This window comes from Dunckerocampus dactyliophorus, chromosome 5 (genome assembly GCF_027744805.1).
Source record: "Dunckerocampus dactyliophorus isolate RoL2022-P2 chromosome 5, RoL_Ddac_1.1, whole genome shotgun sequence".
Lineage (NCBI taxonomy): Eukaryota > Metazoa > Chordata > Actinopteri > Syngnathiformes > Syngnathidae > Dunckerocampus > Dunckerocampus dactyliophorus.
Window position 1 is genome coordinate 17,651,834 of NC_072823.1, and position 18,505 is coordinate 17,670,338.

The 18,505-nt window shown below is 42.0% G+C and overlaps 2 protein-coding genes across 2 annotated transcripts; one reads left to right on the plus strand and one right to left on the minus strand.

Moving 5' to 3' along the window:
* Positions 1-3,422: 3,422 nt before the first annotated feature.
* miox (myo-inositol oxygenase) lies at positions 3,423-8,166 on the plus strand. Its single transcript, XM_054777460.1, has 10 exons — positions 3,423-3,584; positions 3,672-3,749; positions 4,987-5,067; positions 6,140-6,302; positions 6,753-6,820; positions 6,896-7,005; positions 7,153-7,220; positions 7,376-7,425; positions 7,513-7,625; positions 7,710-8,166. The coding sequence occupies exons 1-10, from the start codon at positions 3,567-3,569 to the stop codon at positions 7,816-7,818; spliced, it is 858 nt and encodes a 285-aa protein (XP_054633435.1). The 5' UTR covers positions 3,423-3,566; the 3' UTR covers positions 7,819-8,166.
* On the minus strand, positions 7,928-17,129 carry lmf2a (lipase maturation factor 2a). Its single transcript, XM_054777459.1, has 14 exons — positions 16,866-17,129; positions 15,883-16,136; positions 15,779-15,807; positions 15,487-15,680; positions 12,151-12,329; positions 11,877-12,015; positions 11,559-11,687; positions 11,374-11,479; positions 11,183-11,279; positions 10,406-10,588; positions 10,152-10,320; positions 9,649-9,760; positions 9,390-9,498; positions 7,928-8,643 (listed from the first exon to the last, which is right to left on the minus strand). Exons 1-14 carry the CDS (start codon positions 16,957-16,959, stop codon positions 8,278-8,280), a joined length of 2,160 nt encoding a protein of 719 aa, XP_054633434.1. The 5' UTR covers positions 16,960-17,129; the 3' UTR covers positions 7,928-8,277.
* Positions 17,130-18,505: the final 1,376 nt, after the last annotated feature.

Sequence of the window (18,505 nt, forward strand, 5' to 3'; positions counted from 1 at the left end):
CGAGCCGGGCCAGTGTGTGTAATGATGATTGTACTTGCTGCTGAAGTTTACAAGAAAGTTCAAGAGTGCAAGTGCAAGTAAGTATACAGCTCTAACTGTCCACTGTTTGTAATGGGCTAGAGCAGGGGTAGGGAACCTATGGCTCGGGAGCCAGATGTGGCTCTTTTGATGACTGCATCTGGCTCTCAGACATTTCTTAACACCATAAAATGTGTTTATTTTAATTTGTTTTCCTGACATTTTAAAGTAAAACATTACAGAAACAGAAACATTACAAAATTCAAAATATGCATTGTAATGCATTTTAACCCATCCATTTTTTTTTCTAGCGCAATGCCAGCTGTCCTTCCCATGTTTTCCGTGTCAGACACCAAAACTTGATTATTATTGGGGTTGTCCCTCCTTTAATCAAACCTTCTTTAATCAAATAGTCAGCTAGCTAATTGTGAAGAGACAACCCTTTTGATGAAAAAGGAAAAGAAAGAAAGATACGGAGTAGGTCACAAAACCATGCAGCACCAGAAGTTGCATTAATGGTAAAAAGTTATTTATTTATTATTGGTTAGCTTCAATATAACAACATTATTACAAAGAATACATTCAGAGACTGATATTCTAAAATTGCTAGTATTCCTTAAATACTGTATACACACATTTGGTTGTATTCGGTGTTAAAAAATATGATATGGCTCTCACGGAAATACATTTTAAAATTTGTGGCTTTCATGGCTCTCTTAGCCAAAAAGGTTCCCGACCCCTGGGCTAGAGTGAAACAGCGTCCGTATATCCTCCCTCCACTCATCTGAGTTCACCAACAAAAACAACTAAAGTGATGTTTATTGTTCATTCATCCATTTCCTTCATCATGCATGTGTATTTGACATTGCTTCCTGTGTGTAAAACTATAATTATTCTCGATAAAATGTGTATTTGTTCAGATTCCTGGACAGGGGTGTGCCAGGAATACTGGGCCCCATGAAAAAAGTAACATTGGGGCTCCACTGAGCAGCAGTTTCATGTTACTGAATTGTTTGACAGGAGCCCTATAGAATTCTCCTAACTTTTCCCCCGTTTCGGGGTGTCTGGCTGTCCTATGGAAAAAACTACTAATGTATGATTTCTTCAGACAGCGGATTGATATTGCCATCGGACAATATTCAGGACTGCAATATTGGTGTCGTATCAGAAGTGGAAAAGTTGTATCGTGCTGTGTGCAGTGTACATATAATTTTTAAACTTTTGTTTAGTTGTAATGAGTTACACTTTTTAACCTTGTTGTGTTCTTCCAAAAACACAAAAAGGAACACACTCTGCTTCTACTACGTCATTGGTAAATGTACTCATAGGGATTATCTGTCCAATCAGATTTCAAGGTTGACCTGCATTGCCACCTCCCCTTGACACACCTCTCAACCTCTCCAAAAACAGAGCAAAGTTTGACAAACTCACCTGCACGTAAACAATAGTTCCGTGAAAACACATTAACAGCAGTGAAGTGCGGTGAGGTTCATGGCTGGTGACGCACTGACTCCTTTGGAGTTTTTTTTAATGTTAATACAGGTTGCTTATTAAATGGATAACTAAAAAAGGAGAATAATTCACTTTGGTTAAAAAGGTGTTTTCAACTACTTCTTAAACCCCTTTTTTTTAATAAACTAAACTAAAAAACATTTGTGTTCTTACCAGGGATGCTGCAATTGATCTTCCACAAAATAGTATCGGCTGATTTCCATTAAAAACACGTGATCAGCATATGCAGATAAATGACTTTCAAAGCGATCGGCATGCGGAGGCAAACCCTACATGTCTGCTGTGTCACGTAGGGTTGTCAACACCCATATTGAGCCAACAAGGGACATAAACACAGTATGTCCGGCCTTATGATGGTCATATTATCACAGGGGTCCCCGAGCTCACCAGGTGATTTTATGCCACTTATCCTCACTGGAGTCGCGGGGGTATGCTGGAGCCTACCCCAGCTGACTTCGGGCGAGAGGCGAGGTACACCCTGAACTGGTCGCCAGCCAATCGCAGGGCACATATAGACAAACAATCATTCACACTCACATTCATACCTACGGACAATTTAGTCACAAATTGTATGTTAATTGTATGTAATGTAATTTTTGGAATGTGGGAGGAAAACCCACACACGCACGGGAAGAACATGCAAACTTCAAATTAGAACAGAGGTCTTCCTGATCTCCTGATTGTGTGGCCAACATGCAAACCACTCGGCCACCGTGCAGGAGGTACTAAAATTGTTTCACAAAAATAAAAGGCAGAAAAACAAACAAAAGTGTATTTTTTAAATAATGATCTATTTGCCAAGGGCCCTTGGAATTGTCTAACAGCAGCCCTGGCCAATAGCACTCATTTGTTGAAAAATGTACAGTTAATCCATGTGATCAGTATCGGTATCGGATGATCTCACTCATGGATGATTGATATCATAATTGGCAGCATAAAACCCTGATCGAGCATCCCTCGTTCTTACCTTTTATTTGTATATGAAGTTCCTGCAGACTTTCCTTCTCCAGGAAAATTTCTGATACTATGTTATAAGTCTGACCACCTCCTGGTGAGTTTGGGTATATAATCCTTCATCTTGGCAATTACATTCATTCAGCAGAGCATAAAAATATACTAGATGCATTTGATTTTCTGCTGGCTTGTGCTTGGAGAAAGAAAAAAAACAAACCAAAAATGCTAGCTTTCCCTCTGTGGCAGGACGTCAGTGACAAACAACTACCAGCTTAGTCGTTTGTCTACCACTCCTTCAGGATGCAGTGGTACTGCAAGTGCCTCCTGTATGTGTTTTATTGTCTGATTAGCACGAATAATGACATCACACATACATGAAAGACATTAACAGGCTGTACAAAGTCATGGTGGAGACATGCTGACAAAGACAACCTGGTAGGCGCCATGATCTTTCGCACTAATCCAAGAAGCCGTCCTCATGATGGCCTCACCTTGGGTTACTTCGCTGTATTTGATCAGTAAATCGGCAAATTCAGCCATATATGTATATATAAATAGTATATATATATATATATATACACACACTATAGTACATTTCAATGAACAAGTATTAATATTGTCTTTTTCATCATGACAGGTGCTGCAGAGGACCGCACGTCAATGATTAACAGTGTGTACCAGCCAAATACTGAGTGGACAGTTTGGTTTTTAGATTTGGTTAGGCTCTGTCATGTTCAAAAAGGTCATAGGTTACACACCATGAATGCATTTTGGTTTTATATTAAAACACGCTGTTTTCAGTGACACTAACAATCAACTACAATGCGGAACAAAGAAACACTGAGTCATTCTACATGAGAGAAAGCCAGTTCAACGCCAGTTATTGAACTCCATGCCAGCATATACAAACACACAAAAGGTCAAGGTTCTCTGCAGTGTACCCCGTTAGATTTGATGAAGTCTGGTTAAACTGTGACAGGGCACAACATGTTTTGGCATGTGGCAGTTAGCTCAGAGGACTGAAACGGTGGCATATAAACAGACGCAAGTCATCACCTGCAACAAGACTTCATCTACAAACCATGAGGGTCATCAATTTAGTATGTCGGATTTTACCGTCAGCCATTTTTGACTTGCTTTATTATTAAAACATATATTTAAGTCTTCATTGTTTATTTCAAATGCAGGGTCCAGACCTGTCGCTGGCATACCGGCCAAATTTGACAAATAAGACCAAAGAAAAGGAAGACTACAGGAACTTTGAGGTAAGTTTCAGTTGTTTATGCTGAATTAGAGTTTAGAAACACAATGTTCCATGTCAAAGTAAAGTAGCGTTTAGCTAATACAAAATGCCATGAATTCTAAATGCACCTCAGGCACAATGTGAAGATGCGAGGACATTATTAAAATATTAATAATGTTTAATAACAAAGTTGAGCATCACATTACACTGGACATTTTATTAAGTACACCTACACAGTTGTAAGTCCTGCCACAAAAATAGCTCATAATAAAAAACTGTATTGCAAAGGTTTTAATTAGGGCTGTCAAATGATTAAAGGTTTTGATTGAATAATCAGTTTTCAAATTAATTAATCATAATTAACTATATATATGTCTGAAATATGCCCATTTTCACTATATTTTATTGAAAGAAAGATAAAAGACAGGACAGGATTATATATATATATATTTGCATGTATTAACAGCTCCACATGAACTGAAAGTTTAAATCAAGCACACGTCTGAAAATGTATTTACCTAACACTATTTTCTTTAATAGTAGCACAATAGTTTCTAATTTAATTCAATCACACTTTAACTATTATTATGAGCAATGAGTGGATGCGTTCAAAAACGCCATGTCATTTTAGTTGAATTCACGAGGGAATTTTCTGGGATTTCCCAGAAAGTGAAGAATATCCACTTACTGTTTTTCTTGATATTTCTGCTTATTTATCCCACACATACACGCATAATAAAGATGTAGCTGGGATGTTCGGAGTGTCTCTGAATGCATCTAGTGACAATGAGGAAGTGTGGTTCAGATGATGAAAGGACTCCAGACGTGTTTGTGAGTTTGAGATACATACAGTATATGGTGATGGAATTGCATTGCTGTTGTGTTCAGCTCAGAATAACGTTATAAAAGAGCATCAGACGCTAAAACGTTTAACGTAATGAAAAAAATTAGTTACCGACACTATTATTGACAGGTCTAGTGTTAATGCTATTTTTTGTCTATTAAATGAACTGTGGTTGTACCGTGTAGTGGTGCAGAAACACACTGCATCCAATTAGTATTAGTTCAATATCAATACATCCGACAGTCTTGATCACGACTACATTATTATGGAATTATTTATTGATACAGGTTTTGTATAGTATGCTATTAAATTGTGCAGGTGTACATAATGCTGTGGCCAGTGAATGCCCTGCATTTTGAATGACAAAAGAAATATTCTGACTTCATAGTAACTTAGTTATGTCTATGTGTTTCAGGCTGGAAGCCTCAAGGAGCGTGTGTTCAACACATACAAATTGATGCACACCAACCAGACTGTGGACTTCGTGAGGCGAAAGGTGAGACCAAACAAGCAGCACCGCACGGTGACACACTCTCTCAATCCCTATAATGCTTTATGATGCTTTGCGCCGAGCAAACGTATGACACAACAAGGGAAATAATCATCATAAAAGCTTTATTAACTGTGCTGCCAATTTCAAGTAACATTTTTAACAGTAGTAACTGTCACAAGTGTAACAATAAGTTCACATTTGTATAATAAAATGCTTAACTTTGAAGACTCATGATGTGAAGGTGTTTGCAAAAGAGTGTCTTTACATAAAGACGAAGCACAGCCCACTTTTCAGTATATGTTCCGTTTGTATTTTATTCTTGGTGTTGACTCAATGTCAATTTAGTCATGCTACGTATATTGAGCAGCCAGGACAGAGAAGCGTGTAACACGTTCCTACATCATAACAAGTTCAAGTTCCCAGCTCTGATTATAATCACATTTTCCTCTATGCCATCACTCAAACCCTTTGAAAACCTTTTGTGGTGGCTACGCAAAAAAGCCCAAGAAATGTTAATCCTTTAACGTTAATCCTTTAGATCAGGTGTATACTTTGTATTTTAAAATACGTGAAATCAATCCATGTAGGTCAACATACAGTATGCTGAGCTATCATCTTAGCCTTGTGTTACAGGTAAGAAAACTGATTTGTGTACTATCTAATAATATATCACAACCAGGAATTGATTTTATTTTTTACAATATACTAAGGGTTGATAAAAAACTAGCTACCACCCAGGTGCACTTTGAGCACCCCTAGTTTAGATGCTCAAAAAATATACTGAGACCTTCTGTGATGTGCATGATGGTGCTTAAACCTGAAATTTTGTGCAACCTTACAGGCATACTTTCTATGTCAATTTCAGTTGAATTCCCAAGAGTACAACATTAAGGGCATTTGAATTGAGGGGTTCCACTCCAAATGCCAATGTTCTGGAGGACTATTTCTCATTGAAGCCTTTTTATCAAACAACCTCAAACAAAAATGATTTAGCAACACGAGTAATGAATACAAGATAATATGACATGGCAGCCGTACCTTTTGGGTAGTGACATGTCCTCTGACTCTCCTGTAGCACTTGGAATGGAGCAACTGCAACCACACAGAGATGTCAATGATGGACGCCATCATGTCTCTGGACCAGCTGGTGGACGAGTCTGATCCAGATGTGGACTTCCCCAACTCTTTCCATGCCTTCCAGACGGCTGAGGGTATCCGCAGAGAGCACCCAGACAAAGGTACAAACAGTCACAGAGACGTTACAACACTATGAAACCTAAGGTATAATGTGCACCAATGCATTTATAGGAATCATTTTTGGGTTCAAAGCTAAGCAGGCATAATAATGCACAGGTATGTTCTCACACTGTAAAGGTAACAAAATGAAATGGTAGTACCAAGACACCGTACTCCTAAAGCTACCGTGTTGGTAAAATGCTACAGTGATGTACTTTGTAGGGTTAATGGTTAGACTCACAAATTAACTGTGTGTACATTTTGTAGGGCCAAATAGGGTCTTCCAGATACAATACAAAGATGTCTAAAGTACAAAAGCAGAACTTTTGAGTGTACCACCCCAGTAACAAGCCATTGTACCCCTAAATGGGTATGTATCACGCCCCCCCCCGCAGACTGACAGAATTTACCCCTGCGGATTCAGATAAATGTCTCCAATGTCTTTTTCCCAGACTGGTTCCAGCTGGTGGGTCTGATTCATGATGTTGGGAAGACGATGGCTCTGTGGGATGAACGTCAAGTAAGAGACAATAACACACAATGGTTAGCCATCAAGCATTGTCTAATACAGTAGTCTGTGTGTGTGTGTCCACAGTGGGCCGTCGTGGGTGACACATTCCCTGTGGGCTGCCAGTTTCAAAACTCCATCGTGTTCCGAGACAGCACCTTCCTGGAAAACCCGGATGAGATAAATCCCTGCTACAAGTAGTTATCTTGTTAAATCGAAACCTTGTCAGTCTAATTTTTTCTTAAGAGAAATCCTTTAAATAGTATTTAAAATCGAGAACATTTTTTTCCTATTTTGCAATATAAATAACTAATTTCAAATTTGATTTTGTATCATATATTCAGCTCCAAATATGGAATTTACGAACCAAACTGTGGACTAGACAATGTCCTCATCTCCTGGGGTCATGATGGTGAGTAAAAATATTGTAAATTACAGAATTCTATCTTATAAACTTACTGGTCACAGAAATAGGTAGACTTCCATACAGTACACAAGCTGTATCAAAGATTCTGCCTTTTCAAACATAACAGTTTGAATTGACACTTCGTGTGTTTTGCCCTTCAGAGTATCTTTACCGAGTGCTCAAGTTCAACAAGTGCAACATCCCAGAGGAGGCGAGTATTCTCCAGTGTTAATTACTCTTCCTCAGCACATGGTCACATGCCTCTGCCATGCGTCTTGTCTTTGTGCCATCCTTGCAGGGCTTGTACATGATCCGGTACCATTCCTTCTACCCCTGGCATTCCCACGGCGACTACATGCACCTGTGTGATGACAAAGACCTGCAAATGCTGCCCTGGGTGAAACAATTCAAGTGAGTTACATCGTTACGGAGTATCGCACAATGTAGTTTGTGATGCTGTTTCTGCATGTGTGTGTGTGTGTGTGATCTCTGCAGCAACTTTGACCTCTACACAAAGGTCACAGAGCTGCCCAATGTGGAGAAGCTGCGTCCGTACTACCAGTCGCTGATTGACAAGTACTGTCCTGGAATTCTAAAGTGGTGAACCAGCACAGCAAGCACTTCATTTATGCCCAAAAGTGTACCACTTAATTAAATCTATGTAAATTCTAAACTGTATATGCTTTGTAAGTATGAACCACTTTTTAGACCAGTTGACTTTTAAATCATTTATTGTATTTCAATGTTATTTAAAAAGTGTGTTGGTTTAGTGCACAGATTTTTACACTGGCACAGAAAGGCACACTTGAGGGTGATAAGAAAAAGTGCTGTGATAATTTTGTTCTGTTCATACATCAAATGCAAAAAAAAATAAAAAAAATTCCATGTAACAGTCATTCATTTGGTGTGCTGACAAGTGAGTGTTTTCAAAATAAATTCAAATCAACCAGCATGTTATGGATGCTTGATGAATAGTATATCAACATGTACAAAAGTGAGCCTGATCAGAAAGTACAAATATATACACACACACACCTCTTTGCTCAATTTGGTAACCTTTCTCTCACTGTCCCTCCTCCTCTGTGACTACCACCTCCTCCTCCTCATCATCTTCTTCATTGCTGATAAACGCTTTCTCATCATGTTCCTCCACTTCATCCTCAAGCTCTTCCTCCTGTTCTTCATCCTCATCTCCCGTCTTTCGTCGAGATGACGTCCCTAAATATTCTTCGTCTTTCAAATCGCTGGCCTGCTCAGAATCGTTCGCCATTTGTCTCTTTGTCAATGCCTGCAGTAGGCACAGGGTGACGCTGCAGCCAATGAGGGTCCAGATGAGCACAGGAGCGGGAACACCGGTGACCTGGGCACGCACCCACCTCATGGCATGGGCAATGCTAGAGTTGGACCGGCGACGTGGAGGCGATTTGTCCTGCACAGTTATTAATACAACCATGCTCACTTGTGTTTGAGGCATTCCATATTTCCTCATATACAGGCTGCAGTTGATTGTTAAATCAAATCCAATAGTGGAGGTCATATTTGAACAATGCATTAAAAATAAGTTATTTATACATTTTGATAATTCATGCAAATTATGAGATGTATCACAGTCTCTAACAGAAAAGTTATTTTCCTGCACAGTGCCTGTTGTTTGTAAATCCACTCTAAAAGCTACAGACTCTCGTTAGCAGACATCATGTCACTAAACTCCACTGTGTAATTCAGCGTGACGTGTTTTGGTAAAGATGTCTACCTTGACACATGGTGGTATCAGTCAAAGTAAATTATAGCTACCTTGTGACACCACATGTTTTTTGGGGGCATTTATTTGAGGTGAGGCCACTATTTGAGGAAAAGCCGTATTAATGTGGTTGTGGTTTACAGTGTTTTGGGATTGCACTGCATCATACCCCAACATTTGGTGTGCAGAAGCTACAGAATTTTACATCCACACAAAAGCATCACAATCAGTGAGATTTTTTACTTTGGTCCGGATGTCGGTCGATAACAGCAATTTCAGGGAGTCTCCCCCAGAATTAGGAAGAGTTGGCAGCTTTGCACACAGAGCTGTTTCTATTATTTTCATCACATTATTTAGCTACTTGTGAGGCAAACTATTAAAGAGATTGGTGTAGGTGTGCCTAATAAAAAGGTGCCAAGTGAGTGTGTACATACCTTGAGTCCGTGTTGCTCTAGTATGCTCTCGAGGAATGAGTGGCCCAGATGCACCAAGGGATAAAATTCCTCATCATAGACCCGCCTCCACCATCGGTGTGGGTATGATCTGCACAGAGGTTGCAGCCATAAAGTAAACTTTCTCTTTGTCTTAAGAGTGTTATAAAACCCTAGCTGACCATATGATATTGCATCAATACTTCTAATGGAAATATTGATGAATATTTCACTTTTAATCTTAGTAGCCATCGCCACTGACCCATCCTCTTTTGGTTCCGTGAACCAGTATCTGTAGCGGTGGGCCCGCAGGTAGGAAGGGGGCTCCTGGTGGAATGGGTACTGAGTGATGTCTGTCTGGATCAGCTCAATCACTGCAGAGACAAAAAACATACACAGAAGTCAAATGTACAAATCACTGATCGCCTCTAACATTTCAAAAATTCTTCCTGGGGACGCTTTTACAAACGTGCTGAAACACGCTGGCTTTGACATCTTCAGCCTTCAGTCTAAAGCCACTAGGGGGCACTGTAATAAGCCGGGTTCTAACAAAATTGAACACAGTTACTTAAACTTGAGCACCTATTGATGACTTTTAAATGAACTCCTTCAAGGTCCTAAGTGACGATATCATAAAAGTTAACTATTTGCAGAGTGGGTATGACCAGACATGCAACATGGTTGAAATTGTACACATAGCAACAATAAGTACAGTTCATTTTGAAAAAGGCAGGAACCTGCCAAGCTGGGTAATGCACTATGTACCATCTCTCTTGCCCTGCAGCAGACGGTACATGAGGCTGGTGAACCACGGAGCCTGTGTGTGACTACCAAGAGCAGCAAACCACATCTGCCAATCCAAGCGGGGCTGGTGGGGCATCACCACGGGGGGCGGCGCACTCATGTTGCCAGGTTTGTACATAAACTCAATTTCCTACAAGAAATTGTCACAAATTGTAAACTAAACTCTCTCTGGTGTCACAGAACTGATAAAAGGGACCAGCCTTCATTCCTCTCACCGTCCAAGTTATGCCATCATTACTTCCCTCTATGACAACCTCAGGCCGCCCACCGACACCGGTCATCCTTCTGAACAAACCGTATGAGTTAACCAGCTGGTAACGATCCACCAACTCATAGGCTTGACGCACCCCGGGCCACAGCCTAGCATTGGAGTCATATTCTATGTAGGTGAATGGCACCTGGAAGCACAACAACACAACTTGGAAAAAAAGAGCACAATAATCAAAGAAATAAAAATGGGAAAAACACACTCCAACATCTTGTAGAAAACAGCAATTCCATATTTTCATTTCCATTATTACCTGGTGACACATTACTCATTTTTCATTTATTTTCTATGCCGCTTGTCCTCACTAGGGTCGCGGGGGTATGCTGGAGCCTATCCCAGCTGATTTTGAGCCAGAGGCGGGGTACACCCTGGACTGGTCGCCAGCCAATCGCAGGGCACATATAGACAAACAACCATTCACACTCACATTCATACCTATGGACAATTTAGAGTCTCCAATTAACCTAACATGCATCTTTTTGGAATGTGGGAGGAAGCCAGAGTGCCCGCAGAAACCCCAAGCACGCATGGAGAACATGCAAACTCCACACAGCGATGCCCAAACGAAGATACGAACCCAGATCTTCTGGATCTCCTGACTGTGTGACCAACATGCTAACCACTAGGCCACTGTGCGGCCTGTGGCACAACACTTTGCATGCATATAGTGGGGCTTAATTCTGATGCATGAAGTCCGAATAAGGAGTTTGTCAATTACACTCACCAGACTGATGGTGAACATGGCAGCCGCAGATGCAGCAAACACTGTCCACTGGAGAGTGGCACAAAACCTTCTCAGGAAACCAGAGACACATGCACACCTGCAACACAACAGCACATATCACACTTTTAGTTGAAAATAAACACCACCACATTGTGCAGTACAGCGTGTACAAACAAAGGAGACAGTGATACCTGAACATGGCTGTGAGCATCTCCCACATGAGGGAGAGAACACCGATCCAAACACATGGGATAGTGACACTCTTCAGAAACTGGTTAAAGTGATGGTAGGTGAACGCTGAAAAAACAAAAAGGTATGCACAATATGCACATGGACCCTGAGTCACTGGTCGCCGAACCACTGTTATACACTGTACCTGTCTTGGAAGAGATTGCACCCTTTGCTGTGTCCACTTTCAGGTCAAAACACATGATTGTGCCAAAAATCACCAGAGACCAGACGGCAAGCTCCAGCAGGTAACACAACCGTGACCACAGCTTGGAGCCTGAAAGGGTGACAATTATAATAACAATCAGCAATAAATTCCACACAGTCGATTAATGAATTACTTATTCCTGACCCATGCCCAACACTGGAAGCCATACAATTAAGACTATCTGAATAACTAAAAACTTACAATAAAGTAATGCACCATGAATGCATTATACTATGATACGGTTTGTGTTTTGCGCACCATCGGGGCTGCTTTGTTCAGACTTGCGCAGCCAAAAGCGTACGTGCTGGTCATCGAGCAGAGACAGACACAGGGTTATCGTCAGAAGGTTGAAGAAGTTGTAGTTCCCTGACAAAATAATGAAGACCTGCAGCAGCACCTGTACAAAGAGAACAAACTCATTAAAATCACTTGCAAATCCTTGTCACCGCCGGCTGTGATGGACGCATCATATTTTATTTGTGCACACCCTGCAAGCTTAAGAGCAAATCAAGACAGAACATGTTGTGCTCACTTGCAAGTAAAAAGCACCAAGTCGTAGCCTGCGTAGCGGACTGAAGAAAAACAGCGGTGCGGCGATCTCGATGGCGTAGGCTCCGACCACACTCAGCTTCTGCCACCAGACTGGCAACTGGTGGGCAAACCAAGCCAGAGGGGTGGGAATGCATTGGGTTTCGTAGTGATAAGTCATCGCTGTACAACAGAACCAGAATGTGAGGGAAAAAAATACATTAGCAGTTTGTTGTAGGTTATCACCTCGGAGAAAAAAGACAACATTTTTGGTTTGGGGTATTTCTATGTAATTATGTTGTTTTTAGGAGAAAACAACCTTTACCAAACTTTCCAGAGGGTGGGGCCAAAATAACATAATGGAAGATGAAGACATCTTATTCTCCCTCAGTTGTTTGGCAGTCTGCAGCTACCTTGTTCCATGTACACGTGGAACACGTCAGGTCAAGTTCTGGCTCAATCTGTTATCATCACAGATTCCCTCTGTCTTCAAGCTGCTGTATGTCTGCTATATTCTGTATGTTTTTCAACCAATAACTATAAAAACACCACCACCGGCTACCAATAATTACCAACAGTGGTTTAAAAGAACAGATTGAACAAAAAAAATATCTTACTAATTGAACTGCTTAAAAACTGTCGTTTGGCCCGAATAAGATGGCTGGTGGATCACAGCTGATTGAAATTCACGTACATGTCCGTAGCTCGTACACACACACACACACACACACACACAAAAGCAAACCCAAAGAAGCGATCAACAATTTTCAGTCATGTTGTTGTTACAATAGGCTATAAATTCAATGATAGCTAACATTAGTAGCTAAACATTGTCAAATTGCTATCATTAGCAGACAACAAACATAACTAATGTGCATGTGTGCTACACAGGGCATATTTACGTGCTCAAAGCAGGAAGAGGGCGGGATATAATGTTTGCATACATTTCAACGTCCGTGCCAACGAGGTATACAGCAGAGATGGATTGATATCTGTGACATACAGCTGCTTTTAGTTACATTTAGAGGCAAAAATGAAGTTTTTCCAGAGTAGGGGAGGCCCCACCTGAATTATGTGTGCTCACTGTGGCACAAACAACCAAATAAATTAAAAACACCATTTGAAAAGCAATTATCTTGCATTATTTGTTGATTCTAGTATATATTCAGTAGAATTGCAAATAAATCTGTTGAAATATACTGCTCAAAAAATTAAAGGAACACTTCGAAAACACATCAGATCTAAACTGGGGGAAAAATGATCTTGAATATCTTTCCTGATAATAAGTGGGTGATGTATTAGTAACAAAATGATGCCACATAATTTGATAGAAATGAAAATGATCACCCTATAGAGGGGGGAAATCAAAGACACCCCAAAAATGAAAGTGAAAAAATGATGCAGCACACTGGTCCATTTAGCTAAAATGTCATTATAGCAACTCAAAATGATTCTTAATAGTTTGTGTGGCCCCCACGTGCTTGAACGCATGCCTGACAACGTCGGGGCATGCTCCTAATGAGACTACGGATGGTGTCTGGGGGATCTCCTCCCAGATCTGGACCAGGGCATCCATGAGCTCCTGGACAGTCTGAGGAGCAACCTGGCGGCGCCGGATGGACCTAAACATAATGTCCCAGAGGTGTTCTATTGGGTTTAGGTCAGGTGAACGTGGGGGCCAGTCAATGGTATCAATTCCTTCATCCTCCAGGAACTACCTGCATACACCAGCCACATGAGGTCGGGCATTGTCGTGGACCAGGAGGAACTCAGGTCCCACTGCACCAGCGTAGGTTCTGAGAATGGGTCCAAGGATTTCATCCCGAAACCTAATAGCAGTCAGGGTGCCATTATCTAACCTGTAGAGGTCTCTGCATCCTTCCAGGGATATATGCCTCCCCAGACCATCACTGACCCACCACCAAACCGGTCATGCTGAATGATGTTGCAGGCAGCATAACGTTCTCCACAGCATCTCCAGACCCTTTCACGTCTGTCACATGTGCTCAGGTTGAACTTGCTCTCATCAGGGAAGAGCACAGGGCACCAGTGGTGTAGTTGCCAATTCTGGTGGTCTATGGCAAATGGCAATCGAGCTCTACGGTGCTGGGCAGTGAGCACAGGGCCCACTACAGGACGTCAGGCCCTCAGGCCACCCTCATGGAGCCTGTTTCTGATTGTTTGGTCAGAAACATTCACACCAGTGGCCTGCTGGAGGTCATTTTGTAGGGCTCTGGCAGTGCTCATCCTGTTCCTCCTCACACAAAGGAGCAGATACCAATCCTGCTGAGGGTTGAAGGACCTTCTACGGCCCTGTCCAGCTCTCCTGGAGTAACTACCTGTCTCCTGGAATCTCCTCCATGCGTCCAGGTACCGCAGTGATGCCCTGGTCCAGATCTGGGAGGAGATCCCCCAGGACACCATCCGTAGTCTCATTAGGAGCATGCCCCGACGTTGTCAGGCATGCGTACAAGCACGTGGGGGCCACACAAACTATTGAGAATCATTTTGAGTTGCTACAATGACATTTTAGCAAAATGGACCAGTGTGCTGCATCATTTTTTCACTTTCATTTTTGAGGTGTCTTTGATTTCCCCCCTCTATACGGTGATCATTTTCATTTCTATCAAATTATGTGGCATCATTTTGTTACTAATACATCACCCACTTATTATCAGGAAAGATATTCAAGATCATTTTTCCCCCAGTTTAGATCTGATGTGTTTTCGAAGTGTTCCTTTAATTTTTTTGAGCAGTGTATATTTATCAAAGGTGTATGTGTTTTTGGAAACAGCAGTCTTCAATGAAAGTACAAGTAACTTTAAATGTTCATTTAACCCTTACGTTCGTCGTTTATATGCATTTAGAATTGTTTTATGCAGGTAACAGTATAATTATAAAACTATAAAACGTGTTATGTGCTAACATTTTTGAGAGTCAACAGCTGATGACATCATAAATGGGCAACCCAACTTCCGGTTCCGGTTGCCATTTTGTTCGCTAGCTAGTAGGATGCGAACAAGGAAAGACATTTTCGGATTAAAAAATATATTAATAATAAAGATGGATTAATAATACGACAAGACATGCACCATATTGTGCGCTACATGGAGAATGCACGCAAACCGAAGCAAAATTTTCAACATTAACCAAAAACACGCTCACCAGGGAGCTAACTGAGATTCCAGTGTATATGGACATTTACTATGCTATTTAAAAATACAGTATGTCTAATAGTGGTTGTCCTATATGGCTGAAAATGTGTTAGATTTACAGGTTCATTAGCGGTCCTAGACTATAGTGTCACCTATGGGCATTAAGCAGAGAGAAGGGGCCATACCAGTTAAGCCCCACCAAGTAGGACAACGTGAGGTCAGCTTCACCACTCCAGAGGCAAACATGAGACGGAAGAGTAGCCAGCGGATCAGCCAGAAGGTCACGCGATCATGCTCTCGGGGCGCTCGAGACCCCCTGACTAGAGTAATCGGAGCAACAAGGATGCAGAGGAAGCCCGTCTCCAAAAGTAGGTTGTCCCTGGGCAGTGTTCAAGATGGATGAGCAACTGTTGTTTAGATCAAATTATTGCCAGACTTATGCAAAAATTATGAAATTAAAAAATAAAGAAGACTCACCATTGGAAGTAGAGGAAAACCTGCCCCACCTGCAAAACAAGGTGAGAAGGATTAGACATAACATCAACTATATGAGCACACACACTACCATGTATAGCTATCACCTGGTATAATGACAAGTACAAGGCCCAGAGGCAGAAAAACACCATGCTGTCTCGTAGCGCCCCCACCAGCGTGGCGGCCAGGCTAAGCCCAGCCCCGATGAGGCACAGCAACTCCATGCCAGTGTGCGTGTCCAGACCCACGCGAGGTCCGAACCAGAGCAGGGTGGGGGAGGTCAGCAGCTGCTCCCAAAGAGACTTGCCGCTGTAACGCAGCTGCTTACGTGCAGGTAGCAGACCCTCATTGCCATACAGACCTAGACACAAAGATATATAAATATACATACATTTGACATGACGCACTGTATGATTTCAAACATACTGTAACTTTACATTACTTTGGCAATACATTTATTTAAGCAACAAAAAAAATTGGATAAAGTGGATAAAGTGATTTATACAATAAGAAAACCCATAAGCTTCTCTTAAAAAAGCCGCAATTCCCATCACTACACAAAATGCGATTTTAGAATACCCAAACTTCACTTCATAACAATCAGCAGACAATAACAACAAGTAAAGTGCTATTATCTGCCAGTGATGCTTTGACATCATTGGAAGACACATCATTGTTTTTGGCATCCATGTTGCTCTATTTTTTTTCTTTAAGGTTTGATATTTTCTGCAACAATAGTTGGTAGACCTCTGTAATTTATACTGTGACTTGTTTTTTATAAAAATGTTGGCCACCAATTAGCATAATACAACTTATTTCTGCAATTAAAGCCAGTGGCCAACGCTGGGCATTGCGGATACTGTAGTTTAAGACTGATTAAGGTACTGTACTGGGCTTCATATCAGCTTGTGTGTAATGTCGCAACAAATGCTATATGGTCCTCCTGTAGCGAAGTATTTCCTGCTAAATAATTACACAATTTTCTAAAACTTTCCAAACCACCTTTGATGCTATGCTAGCTAACATGCCAAACATACAGCACGCTGAAGGGAACTTAGTTCTCCCCCAAAAGTTACTCTATGTCTCTTACCTGGTATCTGCACGTAGAGAGAAACAAATGCTATCATATAGATAGCCGCCATGCACCAGAGGAACATACGTCGTGGCAGAATGATTTCCCCCATGTTTGGCCCGAGGTGATGATGGGCGGGACTGTCCTTTCCACTCTCGCCGTAGGATGTTCAAATAGCTGACCCTGGCAAAGACGCTTAAAAGCGCGGCGTCAGACAGTCAGTTCGCACCAAAGACATTAATGTGCAGCTTGCAGTCTTCTTCTCTTTCAATATTGCTGTCTCACTGGCGACACCTTCTGTCTCGGAGTATCCATGTGGCTTTTTTGTCGATTTCCACACGAATTTGCCTTCTCCATAGTATTTATCTTTTCTAAATACAGTGCGTTCACGTTCAAGACAATATTTACAACCCGATTTTAATTTGACGAATGAATGAAATAAATGCTCTTCATATTGTCATTTTTCGATTGTGCTTCCTTTCGGACCACCGGGTGTCGCTACAGGGGAGGTTGACTGTAACGCTGTGATTATCTGTTTATTTAGCAGCATTTTTTAACATTTTTTACGGTTTCCTACACTATTTTAAAGAGCAACAGCTGTTTTAATAGCACAACGATGATAAGCGAATTACAATTTGGTCTACATATACATTCAATTAATGAATGGAAAGCATTTTGACTTAGGATAAGTCAGTCCATCTCAAATAGTGGTGTGGGCCCTGGGGGACGTGGTGAGCTGTGAGAAGCAGGGAGTACTTTCAGTGTTAGTGCAGAGCTGCCAACATGTACAAATTTAACGTACTCAACATGTAATTTGCTCCTTCCTGAGCGACCACCTTATCGTGGTGAAGGTGTTTGCGTGTCCCAGTGATCCGAGGAGCTAGGTTGTCGGGGGCTTTTACGCTCCTGGTAGGGTCATCCATGACAAACAGGTCCTAGGGGAGGGACCGGACAAAGAGTGGCTCAACAGACCCCAATGAAGAGACACAACTTTAGACCAAGATTTCCCTCGTCGGACGCGGGTCACTGGGGCCCCCCTGTGGAGCCAGGCCTGGAGGTGGGGCACGATAGCGAGCGTCTGGTGGCCGGGCCTGCACCCATGGGGTCCGGCCGGGCACAGCTTGAAGAGGTAACATGGGTCCCCTCTCACCTCTCTGGTGGGGAAAGAGCCTGAGCTGGTGCATGAGGTAGAGAAGTTCCAGCTAGATATAGTCAGACTCACCTCAACGCACAACAAGGGCTCTGGAACCAGTCTTCTTGAGAGGGGTTGGTCTTTATTCCACTCTGGCGTTGCCAGCAGTGAGAGGCGACGGGCAGGGGTGGCAATTCTTGTTGCCCCCGGCTCAGGGCCTGTATGTTGGAGTTTAACCCACTGAACGAGAGGGTAGTTTCCCTTCGCCTTCGGGTGGGGGGGACGGGTCCTGACTGTGCTTATGTGCCAAACAGCAGTTCAGAATACCCGCCCTTTTTGGAGTCTCTAGAGGTAGTGCTGGAGAGTGCTCCCTCGGGGGATTCCCTTGTTCTGCTGGGGGTCTTGACATTTGCATTGGCAGCTACAGTTAGACCTGGAGAGGTGTGATTGGGAGGAACGGCCACCCTGATTTGAACCCGAGCGGTGTTTTGTTATCGGACTTCTGTGCTCATCACAGATTGTCCAT